This window comes from Neodiprion lecontei, chromosome 7 (genome assembly GCF_021901455.1).
Source record: "Neodiprion lecontei isolate iyNeoLeco1 chromosome 7, iyNeoLeco1.1, whole genome shotgun sequence".
Classification (NCBI taxonomy): Eukaryota; Metazoa; Arthropoda; class Insecta; order Hymenoptera; family Diprionidae; genus Neodiprion; species Neodiprion lecontei.
Window position 1 is genome coordinate 24,405,088 of NC_060266.1, and position 16,083 is coordinate 24,421,170.

The following is a 16,083-nucleotide window of genomic DNA, read 5'->3' on the forward strand; positions in this document are numbered from 1 at the left end:
TCTAATCTTAATCTGAAATTTTTAATTATTACAAAACTTTTCACCGGTCAGCTACGCGTCGGTGATAAATCTGTTTCAGGCATCTATCGTTGTTCGGATTTTCAGCGTTAGATGATTTCCAATAATTTAGGACTCTCACATTTACCGTTCGACAAACGCTTAGATAACGTTGGCTAACATGGAATCGTGACGTCATCGCAATATTCCTAATCTTACAATAATTGATTTTAATTATATTATGAATAGCATTATAGTCGATATTTGAACGAAAATTAATAATATTTTCAACCTCCATTTATCCGGTATTTATACTCGGGATGTATGCAGAAAAAATATCTTCGTCAAATTAACGGTACATCCAACGACTCGTGTTCTTTTGCAGTCTGCACCTCTAGCTAAGATGGCGGCATCGCTGGGAAGGGTTTGCGGTTCGGGTCTTTTAAAAGCCAGTAATGGTGCTCTATTTAATCAAGTAGGTAAATTTTGACCCGAAAAATCGTGGCTTACTACTCAGAGTTTAATTCGCGATAATTCCGATCGAGCTGTTCCTTTTGTCAAAGTCACAAATTGGCCACGACTGTCTCTCTATCGAGGGAAGTTCACTCCTCACAAACCTTTGACTGAACGTTTTACCATCATAATTTAACCGTCTGTAATCGTCAGTTCGTTATTACGAGTCATCTATAGTTAGTTTCTAAGATAGCTGGCGGTTTATTGACAAACTACTTAATCAGAGCAAAGGTCCAGAGGATACTTTGACAATTTTAGTGTCCATTTAAAATGATATATTCTCCCTTCATACACGTTATGTAATAGAGCAACATTCAGCCTCTTGTTATGTACGCCTGTTGACACATTTTATGCAGTTCTGAATTTATCATTATAACGAGAAGAAATATCTCCTTCATCTTCTTGCAGGTCAGCACCTTCTCGACCGCCCGAGACTGGGCAAAGGGACGAAAAACGGTACGTCACATAACAATGCACAGCGTCTAACGTCCTTCCCTGCCCTATCCCAACCTCTAGAGTTCCTAAAATTCATGACGACATCCCTGAAGTTTGATTTTATTTTACTCCGTGAGTAAAATATACCAGGATATTAATGATATCCCATGATATCCCTGAAACTAGACAATTGGACATTTTTGGTATTTGAAAACCTGACGCGAAGGGCGATCGTACAGTTTGTAAAAATAATTTTAATATCTTAGTCAGTTACGTGTTTCTCACCGCATTTCGATGTGTAAATAATTCCCAACCGCAGTGGTTTCTATTGAAATTTGCAGTTGCTAGCATGCCTTGGCGTTGCGACAGGCGGTGCTGGAGCTTTGGTATATGCCTTGGAAAGTTCCGTGAAAGCTGAGGGCGTTGAATTACACGCTCCAAATTATGCCTGGGACTTTTATGGGCATTTAAGTTCCTTCGATCATGCCAGGTAACGTTGAATCAAATGTGATGTTAATTGGACTTCTAGGAGAAGTGTAAAATATATGTAGAGTCGGAAGATTGAAACGTAACTTGCACTCATAACAATTTCAGCTTGAGAAGAGGTTGGGAAGTATATAAGAACGTCTGCTCCTCGTGCCACAGTCTCAAGTACGTCGCATTCCGTGAGCTCATTGGCGTTACTCACACGGAAGCGGAAGTTAAGGAAATGGCTGCAGAATATGAGGTTTGTTGCTCCTCTTTCTAGATTCGAGAGTAACGCTGAATAGTAGAGGTATCTGATTTCAAGAATTTCACATCTCCGGGGATGGGGAGAGTAGTTAAACAGTTATAAAATTGCTTCCATGTCGTAGTATACACGCATCCTTTCGCATTCATCTCACTTGTGTTTTTAACTCTACTTCAGATCAAGGACGGTCCAAATGACCAGGGAGAATATTACATGAGGCCAGGAAAACCCTCGGATTACGTCCCTTCGCCGTATCCCAATGAGGAGGCTGCTCGAGCAGCTAACAATGGTGCTTATCCACCAGACTTGACGTATATAGTAAACGCTAGACACAACGGAGAGGTCGGTACTATTTTACGCTACGCAATTTTACTACCTTCTGACTTATTTCATCAATTTCATTTACATCTCTTTCCAGAATTACATCTTTTCTCTCTTGACTGGCTACTGTGACCCACCTGCTGGCGTCGTTCTAATGGACGGCCAGTATTACAACCCTTATTTCCCTGGTGGAGCTATCGGTATGGCACAGGTAAGCCAGCAAAATTACGAATCGCCTGTACTTGTAGTTGATTTACAATAATCAATTTATGCCAATGATATTCAATGTACTTATAGAATTTTCTCCTCCAGATTTGATCATTTTATTCCAATTTTTTTCTCAAAAAACAGGTAATCTATGACGAGGTACTTGACTTTGAAGACGGAACTCCAGCAACTGCATCGCAGGTAGCCAAAGATGTAGTCAGCTTCCTTACTTGGGCATCGAACCCAGAGTTTGATACCAGAAAGCGATGGTTTATCAAGGTGACGATTTTATAAACCTGTACAATTCAAAACATATCGTAACAGTTACCTTTCAAAAAGATACGATTATCAGGCTATTTATTGCTGCCAAATCATAGTTTGTTTTTCTATTCACATATGCTTTATCAGCAATTGTTAATGGTTTCCTCGTTCTTGTTTTTCTATTACAGGCCGTGGGAATCTTCACGTTATTGCTTACGGTTACTTATTACATGAAGAGACACAGGTGGTCAACCATCAAGAGTCGTAAGATCGTTTTTGCGCCGAAAAAGTAGTAAAAGTTTGCAGATATAATAACACGAGTTAAAATAATTAGCCAAGAAAAATTATCTGATCCCTCATGATAAAGGAGAAGTAGTTTTTTATTTAAAACCGCAAGGAACAGAGACAATTTTCGATGTTAAACAGTCAAGAAAAGCAAAGAAAAAAAAGAAAAATAATAGTAAGAACTTACGTTGAATAAATCGTGACCACATGCATGCGAACGTTGGAAGAACTGGCAGACAAATATATGTTTGTATATTCAACATCAAATAATATTAATAATATATTAATATCTGTACAATGTACATAGCGACAATGATCTATTTACCCATTGACCTAGGATTGGGTAATTTGTCAAAATAAAAACAAAGAAATACAATACTCTCCGCAAATCAACAAATATCTCTATAACAAACAATATTGCCTCTGCCATTAATGTGTGCGCATTGTAATTATCATACATACATACATGTACGTAATGATTTTGTAGATCAAAACGCCATTGTACATCGTGAGTTGACTCTCACTGTAAACATTGAACAATAATAATTATTCGTTTAATGTTTGAATCGAAGACCTTTGGCAAAATCGTACCTAGCTTGGCCTCTAGCTATTTATCGTTACTCAACAGCTTGGCCATTTCCCCAGTGTAATAAGCTTGTTAATAGTGCTCTATATCCTGCACAGAAAATAAATTACCAATAGTTCCGTAAAGGGGGGAAAAACGAGGGTGGTAGGAATAATACTCTTCAAACGCTTTCCATTTTATGGAATGAGATCGTGTTTTGAATAAAAATCAGGAATTACATGACCTATTAAATTCGTTTTTAATCTTTTTAATATTAGTCGTAACAATATGAAATGACGGTAACATGTGGCTGCTTATTGTCTTGATGAAAATTCGTACGCTACAACGCCCAAACTTTGACATAGTCCACTTTGAGCATGGATCCCTCGTCTGTCCACGTATTTTTCCAAGTATCCTTGGCAGTGTAGAAGTTCAGCAAAGCCTAAGTTCGTAAGTAAAGTAAATTCGTTTTTTCACTTAAAGTATATACTTACAATGATTTAACGAATTAGTGATTTACTATCACGTGTGGTTTCGATTTGTATTCAGAAATTCGATTTAATATTAACTAACAAAACTCTCCAAGTAATCGTAAAAACTTCTCGCCTTGTATTTATTGCAATTTTTCTTTTTTTTTTTTATAATCGTGTTTTCAATTCTCCATTCGTTAGTCTAAGAGCGATAGTATAAAGCAAGCTCGACTCACCTTCGACTGTAGATTCCCCCACGGTTTGTGGTGCTCCCCACTTGTACAATTGTCTGGGAATTCTCTCTGTCCACCAACGGCGACACCGATGCTGATGTAGAACTGTGAATTGAACAGTAAAGTGAAGTGGAGTTTCAAAAGAAAAAAGGATATAAACATACCGGCTTATCGAATACAGAATTGGGACTGCCGTTGCGACTGGTTGAGAATTCTTGCACGTAAGCCTCCTGTGGATATGCCTTCTTCCCGAAACTTTCGCCATCTACTTTGACAGATATGGCTGTCGGGGTCCATTCCAGTTCGTAAATGTGATAATCGTCGCCCCAGTAACTCGACGAACGTTTTTTCGACATCGTAGTAACCTCGATTGGAGTAGACTTGCTGACTACAGCACCCGCCTTTAACTCGTGTCCATCTATGTCCGCACCTGAGCTATCGCGCAAGTTTCTGTTTCCAACTGCGCTTGCCAATCTAAATTCCCCTACAGTATAGCCAGATACGTATTCCGCGTTTACCGGCAGCAGTTTTATTACTGAAAGTAAACAAGGCGAGGGTCTTTTTATTGAGAATAAGCAAAGGCAAGCTGATAGCGGGTCGAATATCAAATTAGCATATTATTTTTTCAAAAACAAAGTTAATGTTGGTAAAAAATCTGCCTACTCGGGTATATCCAGTCTCCTTGTGGAAGTTTGGCACGAACTTCGACGCGTCCGTATTGAAAATTGAAGGACTTCTGGGTGTCGATGAGGCCGGAGGCTACTGGCGGTAAAATGGAATACGATATAGCTTGCTTGTAGCATTCGTTGGATCCGACTTGACCCGTACACCTGTGGAATTGATTCGACGTCAATTTTAATTAATACAGAAGGAAGTAAAAATATGTACTCTTTAAGGTTGCAAGTGAATTTGACAAACCCATGCACAGTCATATTTCCACGACGAATAAAGTTCTCGTTGCCTCCCTTGTCCAGGAGTGTCGGCTTTATTCTTAACTCACCGTCTCTCACCACCAAGTTTTCGTCATTACCTGTATACACGACAAACTCGTAATCCTAGAACAGCGGAAGTACAACGTTGGGTGAAGGAAAATTCTTCTCTACAAAGATTTTTAAAATTAAATCTAGCCAAAGGTGTTCAAAATTAATTACCGGGGGACCTGTGAATCGCTTGACGGTCCTCCACTTGCTCGGTTCTAGCTCGTTGAAATAATCCTCGAACAAAATTTGTCCGGTACATGGCTGGCTTCCGTTAAAGATGGTATTCGACGGGTTGCAGGAGGCGACAGTAACGTGCGGAGTTCCATCGTAATTGTACAGTTCTACAAGCCATATTCCCATTTACAAAGCGTTTATCTTACAGTTGAAATTGAACGAAAGGAAAGAAAAAAGTGGCAAGGTCACTCACGTGTGACGGTCAAGCTCTGGTCGAGCAGATTGTACCCAAGACCTTCGTAGACAACGTGCATCCAGAGGTAAATTGTATCGCCAATCTTTATCCTAGTGGTACGGTCTTCGTAAGTCCATTGATCGCGTCTAGGTTTGATTATGTCAACGGCTATCGTTCCTGCCTCCAGCGAATAAAATTCCTCGTTGAACTTTACGTGATATGCGACAAGTGAGATCCCCTCTCCGTCTGAGAAATATATTCATAAGATTGAATATCATCTTATAAACTGAGGATATAGTGGATGAGAAGAAACAAGACGTTTCATTTTACTCACTTGGTATTGAGAGTCGCAAGCCCTTCGGATACAAAGGTATGATCGTTGGGTTCGGGGGAACATATTGAGCTGTAGATATCGTCGGTGTTAGTAGATGAAGAACCAGTGGAATCAGACCAATGCCGCAGTGAATTTGCAGCCTCATTTTATACGTCGATTGCTTTAAGTGTTCGTTGTCATTCGTCCACTTGTCTGAAAAATATGTGATAATAATCTCAAATTTAATTCTCTAAAAAATTTTGAATTTCAACGAACTTCAAAAGGATTTGAGAACATTGTGCAACATTGGTAATTGCACTGATTTTATCACAGTAAGAAAACTTTTCAAAAACTCTTCGCTATCGACAAGAAGAACGCACAAGAAAGTTGAATTTCTACAAGATGCTTGAAAAGAAACATTGAAACTGTACGCATTTATATTTGCAATCTAAAATCGTGTGGTTAATTTCGTTTTCATTTTCAGGGAGTTAAGTGTACATTAGCAGCTGAAACGAAGAAAAAATTAAATAAACAATTAACTAAAAATTAATAAATAAATAAGTGAATATAAATTTACAAACAAGTGTATAAATGAATAAATTATTCAATTTTGATGTAACAGAATTTTTCAAACATTTCACCTGATACAAAATTTCAGTTAAAGTGTATAATCTTTTTCCCTCAAATAATGATAAATGCGATTCATGCATTTATTGATCGAAATCTATCTATATAGCACTATCGTACGATTATTACACTATCTAAAAAATTATATTACTCACGTATTTTCATGGACGAACAATAAATAATTTCTTGTATTCGTCTGTAAATGGATAAAAAAAAAGTTTGTGCGTGTCTATAATAAAATCAGAAAAAGATCGAAGGCCAAGTTTGGATAATATGAATTTAACATTATTATTATTATTAACATTTTGTGTTTATAATTTGTTTGCTAGACGTGAAATATATAGTCTGTACATCTGAGCTGGATAATAATAAGCAGCGTTTTTTATGACTATATAAATTTTTTCCTGCACATCATGCGAGATGTATAAATATATATATATATATCATTTTACTACTGTATTATTATTCTTAGCCTATTAATAAATACTTTTTCATTAATTAAATTCCTCATAGATGACTATTCGAATGTGATAAAAATTCATAACAAAAGCGATATAAAATTTCTTCAAATATATTGGCATGAATATTATTCCTCACTAACAATTTCTTCTGCGTAATCCTCGAAAAATTATCAGCTGTGTTGGATATTAATTATAAATCAAAATTAGCCATTATGTTTATTATAATTGGACAGTGACGCAAAATATGAAAAAAATAGGAGGAACAATTAATTCGTTATACATGGCTTTTGGCCTCTAATTATCACAAAGTCGCCTCCAGACTCGACAATCGTTGATGAAATATTTTTAAAAAATAATCGAAAATATTAGCTGTATGTCCGAAGATGACTTTCGTTGTTCGCTCATAACGAGCGTCATTGAAATGATATTGCATTTTATATGCAGCCGTATGGATATAATTTAATCCTGTCCAAGTAAAAATTAAAAAAATATCAAACGAATGAACGAAATATCTTAACTATGTAAAACATATTATCGATTATGTGATTCGTACAACGTACAATAACGATTCCAGTCTCCGCTAATTGCGAGTGAAATGGATAAGAAAAAAAAAAAAGAAACATTGAACTTTGATACTTATTATAAGAGCCAATAATACCATTCGCAAAAACTGAATCAGCAGATGGTCATAAAAGTTTTGAAGACATTTTTGCAATCACGATTAGAGAAAACCAAAATCGAATGACAGTTCAATCTGCCTAAATTATTGTCGTAATTGTTAAAGATGAATGAAACATATAATGTCAATATATCTGGCATAAAACATATTAACGAACTTCGTGAAACGAAGTGGATAAAAAAAAAAACAAATGTCGAAATAACATTTCACTATAATTCTATCGTCAAAAACTTTCCACTTTTATTTTTTCACAATGTCATCGCGGAATGTTGATGAAAGTATCGTGATCGTATGTATACAGGGCATGCATATTTGTTTCGAATGAATACTTTTCACCAAGTATGGTGGAATAATCAATCCGTTTACGGTTATTACTCACAATTAGCGCTGCTAAACCGGGTGAAGTTCGAGATGCGAATGGAACTAAGATATACGGGAAAAAACTGCAGTTTGCGGAATACTTGTAGATAATTTTTACGAGTGATCTCGGTGACGTCGAGAAGGCGAGATCCGCACCGTTTCACGGCCAAAGGTGTACAGAAGGAAATCGGAGAAGAAGTAGAATGGAAAATACAGGCATACGTGCGATATGTCCAGAAATCAAGTGTGCATGTTTTACACATTCTCTACTACAACGGTACAAGCCGAGGCAGTCGAATAAGAAGTGGTAATGCGCGTGTGTCACAAAAGACGATTATATGAGTAAGGGGGAAAACCGGCTGGTATACGTATATTAATGACACATGCATGTACGTGATGCAACATGTCCGAGAAACTCTTTTCGAGATAGATACAAGATTTAGATAATGTTGTTCCAGATAAATATATAAATCTATTGTATAGACATTTTGTTTTTATGACGGTAGAGTGAACGAATGAGTGAGAATCTGAGGAGTTGAAAGTAGTCTTTTCTGCACTCCGCGCATGCGCTGTCGCGAGGAAATCTGACACTACGAAAACCTAACCTCAATTTCATGCTTCGTGAAGAAAACGCTCAACACGCTCGCGTTATTTAAAGAATCGTGTGGAACAAGGAGGCAACGGTTTTTTCGCCTCGCGTATTTGAAATATTCGTCATCGGTTCTGCCTCCTTATTACACATTATACTATTTGTGCAGGTAGGGTTTTAACTTTAAGAATTAACGGCAATTATGAATGGTGTTAATTTTTTTTTTTTTTTTACTTTGATTACAGAATAATCCGCACAGTGAAAATAATTTTTTTGCCAATGTGATATTTGCATATAACAGTGTAAACATTTATTTACACCTGTATAAATCCGCATATTTCAAACGCATTTTGCATCACCTCAAGGACGAAGAATTTCGATGAATTGAAATTTCTCAATTAACTTGAGACTCGAGAGAAGGAAGGATGAATATATACGAGGTTGAAGTCATCGTAACGGAACATTGGGGAAAAAATCACTATCTTTTTATTTTTGCAATGATTTTTCAGGAATTAAGATTGCAACATATTACGTTTTATTTTATTACGGTTTACTCAATTTCAAACAGTTCCAAAATCGCGGAATAACGGTTTTTCCTCAGCATAAATTGTTTACGGTAAACGTTACTAACTTCAGTATAATGAATATATTGAACATTTCTTTTAGTAGAGAATTAAATCTTAATTAGTAACGTTCATGGTCAGAATTAAGTATCTATTGAACGAGATTTATACAGATGAACTTTGTATTCGTTACTCGTAATTTCTGATCAAACCAAGAGAATTTAGAAAATGACTTTACGGTTACTTGAGAAATTTCCACTTGACCTTATTAATTTGTACGAATAATTTTATCATCACAATTTCAACTGCGTGTTATTTCTAATTATTTTTTGCTTTATATATATAAATAGATTTTTACTAAAACCGTGTCACAGATTTTATAATCTTGCATTGATTATTCTATCACTTGTATAAATAAATCGTATATGATATTTCTAACTTTGTTAAGTTCATTCGATTATTTGTGCTGCGTCGTGAATTAAATTATCTAGACGATAAAGTGTACAAAAGACCTTCGTGTGTTTCATCCGGTTATATTACCACGATAATTGACACGCAAGGTTGGCCATTTTTCTACCCCTATTTATATATAAAACGAAATGATGTCGAGACGCAGAATGAATCTAAAAAACATTCGTCAAATGTACGAATTACACGTTACAAGTGTAACTAAATATGTGTACAAAAATCTTTATCAAACGCGTGTTCTCATATTATTGTTGTTATTATTATTATTGTTATTATCGACCGTTATTTTGATTTTCATTATATAATCGAAAACTTGTCGCAAATCACAATATCGCGTCATTTTTTACCCCCCACGTATAATATAATAATCTTTCGGACCAGCGTTGTTAGAAAAAGTTTATCAATATCATCTGACCCGCGATTAAGGAACGAGTTTGTTTTCGTTTATACGTCATGTGTTCATTGAAAGATGAATTCGCATTTCGGTGGAGTACAGGAGGGGATTTCATTCAAACGATTCTAATCCCCCCTACCCGCAAATTTTGCTGACAAAAATACGTTTGTAAAAAATAATTTTTTCGTTATTTTAGATTTTACATCCATTTAGATATAAAAAAAAAAAATCACATGTACATGGAATGATTGCTTGCGTGTTTTGAAAATGAATAACGTATGATAAATGATTTATCTATTGTCGTAAAATTTTGCCAAAAGAAAATTTGATTCTTCTATTTTTCGCGATTGTAAAATTAATAAATAATGCTAAATAACAGTGCACTGGTAATAATATAATTATTAGTTGCATATAACTCGTATAAATACAAATATAAATATATGTGTATACACATATATATATATTTCATTAACCATCGCGCACTTTGACACCGAAGAACGCGACTGCGGGTCAGTGGGCGATTATTAATACATACACATATGTAAGTTGTAACGTTATAGATGTCGATATATGTATATATATGTATGCATGTAAATATTGCGCGCGCACTCTGTATAATAATATGCATGTTCACAACAAAATGATAGTATAAACTAAAAACGAAGATAATCGCGTTTACTTCGGTATGTATAAATACGACGATGAAATATAAGGAAAGGCAGATCGGTTTATAAATCGTAGAGTGAATCAAGTGAGCTGCACGATTTTCTTCGGGTTTCTATTTGCAGAATCGATCATCGATACTTTGTAGACGAGTTTTTGGAATAGCAAAATCTACGGAAACATGATTAGTACGTGAATTTGTCGATTCAAAGAAAAAAGACAATATAGATTTCAATTAAGTATACCGATTATATTTCTCCAATAAAGCCGATATTTATAAATTAATCGTATTTTTTAAAGCGAGGACATTATGAATTGTTATGTAAATTTATTAAATTGTCTATCGTAGAAAATACTGTTTGGAGTACGATATACAAATCAGTGAGATGAAAATATGTAGTGGAAAAATTCGTAAAAATACTCTCTGACGATTATTTTATTTGTATACTACGTGAAAAGAAATTCTTAAAAATTTGATCAAGCCTTTATGAACGAAGAAAGAAATTACGTCATTCTGCGATTGTAGACTAAGTGATTTTGATGGAGATTTTAGCGAAATATGTCGTCCCATTTGCATTATAATATTTTGCAAAAAATACACTTTTTCGAATAATTCCTTCCATTATACAGTTTGATGTTTGACGATTGTAAGTTTATATTCGTATGTCGGTGGAATTACTTGAATTTCGAACAAATCTACCAAAGGCGATTTCTTTAAAATAAACACGTATACGGGGCATTCCATGTCACCTCGAACCAATGATTTTTAATTTGCTTCAGGATTTTTTTTATACCATTATCAGTATTAAAAAAAGCACTTCTGAATTTTTAAATTTTTTTCCAACAACCGTTAGTTTCATTATGATTATTCAACCCTGAATCTTTTGTCGCAAGAATACAGAATTTTTGGTAATTTTTCGAGTATTTTCGGAACCTTCAAACATGGTGTTTTGTTTTTTCAAGATGTTGAAAGTGCTAAAAGAGCTCAAAAAAAAAAAAAACGCTTCATCACTGACCGATGTCAGAATAATCGGATTGAAAAATAATATTTTTGAGATTTAAAAAAATGCCATTATCGGATAGGTTTTAACAATCATAAAAAATTAACGGCTGTAGTAAAAAATGTGGAAAAAATTCAGGAGTATTATTTTCAGATCGGAGAATCGTACGAAAAATCCTGAAGCAAATCGTGAATGGTGATGGAAAGTCTGCATTGGTCGAGTTGACGTGTAACGTCCCATATAATATACACACAACTTGAGCTGGTCTAACATATTCATATGTAAACAAATAAATTGATGACGGTGACGTATGATAAAGCCGATGAGATGGTTCAAAGGTGGCGACGATATATATACGCGATGATTGAAGATAGAACACGTTGACAAATTTTTATGACATGTATATATATAGAGGCAATTTTACAAGTTAATTCGTAAGTGTGAATATTTTCTTCATCTGAATTATAAATCCGTGTTATCTCTGCGCACTGCATCAGTTGGTAAAATTATCTCTCATTAATAACAAACGATACGTTGCGCATCGTGCTGGATATTATTAAACGCACAAGACTTAAAATTTCGTATTGTATAAATGAAAAATTACTCGTTTAAATGCAGAACTGGAGGTCGATCTGGTCGAACAGATACCGCAGCTACGACGAATGTCAGCTACCGAACGAGCCAAGGAAAAGGAAGAGATAAACAGCGTGGTTTCCGGTAAAAACCTCCTCGTCACCGGAGGTGCCAACGGTCTAGGATCAGCTTTTGTAAAAGTCTTTTTGCAACACGATATAAACGTGAGTGTAATCGCTATTGAAAATTATTACAATTAATTAAGCAATTTTATACTCACGCTGATGAAAGATAATTATTGCAAAAGAAATATACCTAAATTGTGTGCGTGTAAATTTATACTTTAGAAGGTAACGATAATCGACGTCGACAACGTCAAGGGACAAATGTCAGCGTCGGCGATAAACAAAACGGCCGGTTATGAAAAAGCTACTTACATTCGCGCAGACGTTACCAAACATGAAGAAATGATCGGTGAGTGATACGGACGTGTTATTGTACACACTTATATTTATGTAACATGTCAGCTGATATATATGTATATGCATGTACAGATATTAGTATTTGTTGATAAATATTCGACGAAATTATTTGAGAAATCATAAAAGGGAGAATCAAATATTCATTTGTTACTCTAACTTTTTACGAATTATTAATCTCAGAGGTCAGCATCGATTTGAGAAAAAAAAGAACAATTTAACTCGTTAAATTGATCATTATGATTGACAGATGCGTTTAAAAAATCTTCCGAAGCCATGGACGGTATTGATATCGTTATAAACAACGCTGGTATTCTTGACGAGAGAAGATGGGAGAGGGAAATCGCTGTTAACATCGTAAGTTCGTTTCAAAAAATTATACCTGTATTAGTGCGTGGTAGAATGATAATAATGGAAAGAAAAAAAAAGAAAAAAAGGAAAAAAAGAGATAAGCAGTAAATATAGCTTATACAAATATCAAATAGACCAGAATTATGTCGGAGAAAAAATTAAAAATTATCGCATACGAATTATTACGAAATTTTCTGTATTTTCTATTGAAAATATTCTTCCTTTCGCACAAGCTCTTATAAGAATAAATAATGGCGGATGAGGTATAATATATAAAATGAATCAACGAGAAGATTATATGTATACAATATTATCTTGGCCAAAGTGCAGAGCAAATATAATGTAACAATATTATGCATAGCTGGCTGATTATTGAACTGGGAATGAGTTTAATGATCTCCCTCTCCTATCGTACATGTAGACAATATCATAGTCCGTGAGCCAACACGCGTGTAATAGGCGAATTTATTTTCGGCTCATTGTCAGGTTATAGTTATTGGCAAAGCCCGCTTGCCAAGTATACATACATATATAATGATGATAATGATACAACGGGTGTTAGTTGTATACCAAGACTCACAGAATTGTCGAAAAAAAGTGTTTTCTGTATTTTTAATACACCGTATATTAAAAAATAGTGTTACTAAAAGGCGAAAGGAATATCAACAAGTGATAATTGACGATAAAATTAAGGATCATCGATTAATATCAAAGATTATTTACCATACTTGTTTTTTTAATCGCTATGACACGAAGAAATATGAACAATTTCTGCCGCCACGAAATTTACGTCAAAACATTGATGATCTTGTAGAATGGAAACGTTTCCTGCGCGCTTCTTGCCATCGAGCACATGGCAATGGACAAGGGTGGTCGTGGAGGTGTCTTGATAAATGTAGCACAGCATTGCAACAGCGAGACGAGTGCCCAGCTGCCAATATACACAGCTACCAAATGGGCGACCATCGGCTTCTCGAAGGCTCTGGGGGTGAGAGGAATTTGAGTGGTTTAACAATAAGTCTGCCTGAGCGATTTATTCGCGAATACAGTGCTCAATTTCCTTCCTTTCAGACTTCGCATCAGTTCGAGAAAAAGGGCATTCGCATCATAACTCTGTGTCCAGGACTCACAGAGACAGCTCTTACAATCGACGGTCCGAATAAGCTTCTTTCAAGGGTGATGAAGGCAGATTTTGTAAAAAATCTTGAACAGCTTCCGATACAAACGTGAGTTTTTCTAAACTACTCGTAATAATATCCGGTGGTTTCACTCTGATTGACTTTACCGATAATCGGGTCACTTAGCTGTCCGACGTTATCAATCGTTCTAAAAAAAGGTTTGCGTCTTCGCTGAGTGTCGGTAAAATAATCTGTATCCACAACTTTCGTTGCTTCTCTACCTTCCCCACCGAGCACGAAAGATTTTCTTATATCTGAGAGAAATAATTGGCAATCTTGCATTAATTCCTTCGTCGCAGACCGTTCGCTGTGGCAAAGGGCTTGATGACTATTTTGTGTAGCGGCGAACACGGCAGCATTTGGGTAATAGAGAACGGAGCGCATCCTTACGAAGCCTGCATTCCTGAGCCGCAAGCCCTGCGTCGTACCTTCAAAGACAATTACGCGATGGATCAAGAGGTGCAGCACGTGAAGAAAAAGCTGGCGAGGGATAATCACGAGAATACACAGGCTCCAATTGGCCTGGCGACGTGTGGTTAGAAGCCGAAAAATAGGCGTTCCGTTTTCAAATTAATCAGGTATAACATTAAAAGTTTGTTACAATCTGCAGTTTTGTTTTTTTTTTTTTGGCCTGGAAAGATTGGCTATTTCTCGTTTTCTTCGCTTCACTTTTAATTTTACCGATACAAGTGAGAATACACTGCAAATCGAAATTTTACACGTTCACTGATAAGTATCGAATTTTAGATTCTATATTGTACGTACTGATAAAACATATTTCTAATAAGAGATGGAAAAATGCTCACTTTTGGGTATAAAACTGCAGCTTACGAAAGTGTTCAGTTGAAAAATTAGGCAGTATTATTGAATATTGCAATTTATTTTTATGACTGATTTTATAATTACCTATTTGAATAATTGGGAATGATGGAATTTCTCTGTCATCGCGTCTTTAGATAATTTTACCTATGATGTATACAAACTAATTCTAAGTCTGAAGTATAGATGCATAGAATATATCTGTTCACCCCTGTAATGTGTAATCGTACTAGAATTAAGTGTGTTCAATAAAAAATAAACTATTTTTATAAACGAATATTATAACTTTGTTGCGGGTTTTTCAACCCAAGTGCAAGTTTTTTTTATGAATTTGTATCGTATGTGCCATAAATGATTCTTACGAATCAATAGACGACGTAAATTTTGAAAAATAAACAATTTCTTTTACTCGTTCGTTAAAAATTGATGATTGTCGAAAGCCGAATTTGGTAAAAGCTCGTTTCATTTGACAAAATATTACGTCGAGTGTAAAAATAAGTAGGAAAAATTAATTAAACATTGAGAAAAATAAACATTTATCGGCGAGAAAAAACTTTCAATCAAGAACTGAAAAATATATTCGTTAAGCTTGCGTCAAAATTTGAGACCGAGTTCAAAGTTCCAAACGCTCCGGGACGTCTTTGCAAATGTGTGCGTAACTTGGATAATATTTGTCGGATCGACGTGAAATTTTCTTCGCATATACTCGAATGTATGCAGGACATTGCGAAAATGAAATAAAGAAAACTCGATTTTCCAAAAATCCCCTCAAGAGTTCTGACGGCCTGTTCAAGTACTTTGCGCGTCTGACCAGCACCTCGGTTCGACTACTGAGGGCGGCTTGCATCCCGATGCTCTTCACTGTTTCGAGTGCTGCAGCCACGGAGCTGAGCTCAGCGATTAATATTCACAATCAGGTCGTTCCAGAGTTAGGCCTCGATAACATTGGCGAAATTTTAACGGTATTTTTTTCACTCCGACGTTACATTTTCCGTACTATTTTACAGCTTTGAGCTATACGGATGCGCGAACGCGCGGTTTCGGCGTTAATAATAAATTTTCACCGAAACGACGACGACCTTTTTTCAGAGTCTACATAATTTATCCGTTGCAGGTTATTCCAAAGTATCTTATGTCATAAAAACTATACGAGAAAAAG

The 16,083-nt window shown here is 35.6% G+C and overlaps 3 protein-coding genes across 7 annotated transcripts in view; 2 read left to right on the plus strand and 1 right to left on the minus strand.

Annotated features, from left to right (window-relative positions):
* The first annotated feature begins 369 nt into the window (after window positions 1-369).
* On the plus strand, window positions 370-3,315 carry LOC107221465 (cytochrome c1, heme protein, mitochondrial). Its single transcript, XM_015660466.2, has 8 exons — window positions 370-472; window positions 919-966; window positions 1,287-1,435; window positions 1,540-1,672; window positions 1,853-2,017; window positions 2,094-2,207; window positions 2,348-2,482; window positions 2,653-3,315. Exons 1-8 carry the CDS (start codon window positions 401-403, stop codon window positions 2,755-2,757), a joined length of 921 nt encoding a protein of 306 aa, XP_015515952.1. The 5' UTR covers window positions 370-400; the 3' UTR covers window positions 2,758-3,315.
* LOC107221464 (beta-1,3-glucan-binding protein 1) overlaps window positions 2,753-16,083 on the minus strand; it is a 35,149-nt gene continuing 21,818 nt past the window's right edge. Inside the window, exons 1-9 of one of the 3 annotated variants that reach the window (XM_015660464.2) lie at window positions 7,866-8,124; window positions 5,741-5,932; window positions 5,425-5,652; window positions 5,169-5,338; window positions 4,936-5,072; window positions 4,681-4,847; window positions 4,182-4,552; window positions 4,021-4,122; window positions 2,753-3,756 (exon numbers count right to left, since the gene is read on the minus strand). In XM_015660464.2, coding sequence (XP_015515950.1) covers window positions 3,655-3,756; window positions 4,021-4,122; window positions 4,182-4,552; window positions 4,681-4,847; window positions 4,936-5,072; window positions 5,169-5,338; window positions 5,425-5,652; window positions 5,741-5,932; window positions 7,866-8,109 — 1,713 coding nt within the window. In that variant the 5' untranslated portion in view covers window positions 8,110-8,124 and the 3' untranslated portion in view covers window positions 2,753-3,654. Of the gene's footprint in view, window positions 3,757-4,020; window positions 4,123-4,181; window positions 4,553-4,680; window positions 4,848-4,935; window positions 5,073-5,168; window positions 5,339-5,424; window positions 5,653-5,740; window positions 5,933-6,501; window positions 6,527-7,865; window positions 8,125-16,083 lie in introns of those variants that run through there. The other 2 variants (XM_015660465.2, XM_046746120.1) reach the window with 2 other exon arrangements.
* LOC107221468 (15-hydroxyprostaglandin dehydrogenase [NAD(+)]) lies at window positions 10,572-15,201 on the plus strand. 3 transcript variants are annotated; one of them, XM_015660468.2, is made up of 7 exons: window positions 10,572-10,711; window positions 12,143-12,321; window positions 12,445-12,571; window positions 12,827-12,933; window positions 13,742-13,915; window positions 13,999-14,153; window positions 14,405-15,201. In XM_015660468.2, exons 1-7 carry the CDS (start codon window positions 10,705-10,707, stop codon window positions 14,643-14,645), a joined length of 990 nt encoding a protein of 329 aa, XP_015515954.1. In that variant the 5' UTR covers window positions 10,572-10,704; the 3' UTR covers window positions 14,646-15,201. The 3 variants fall into 3 exon arrangements, with proteins under 3 accessions (XP_015515954.1, XP_046602078.1, XP_046602080.1); XM_046746122.1 differs by having other exon boundaries at window positions 14,447-15,201; XM_046746124.1 differs by lacking the exon at window positions 10,572-10,711 and adding an exon at window positions 11,813-11,958.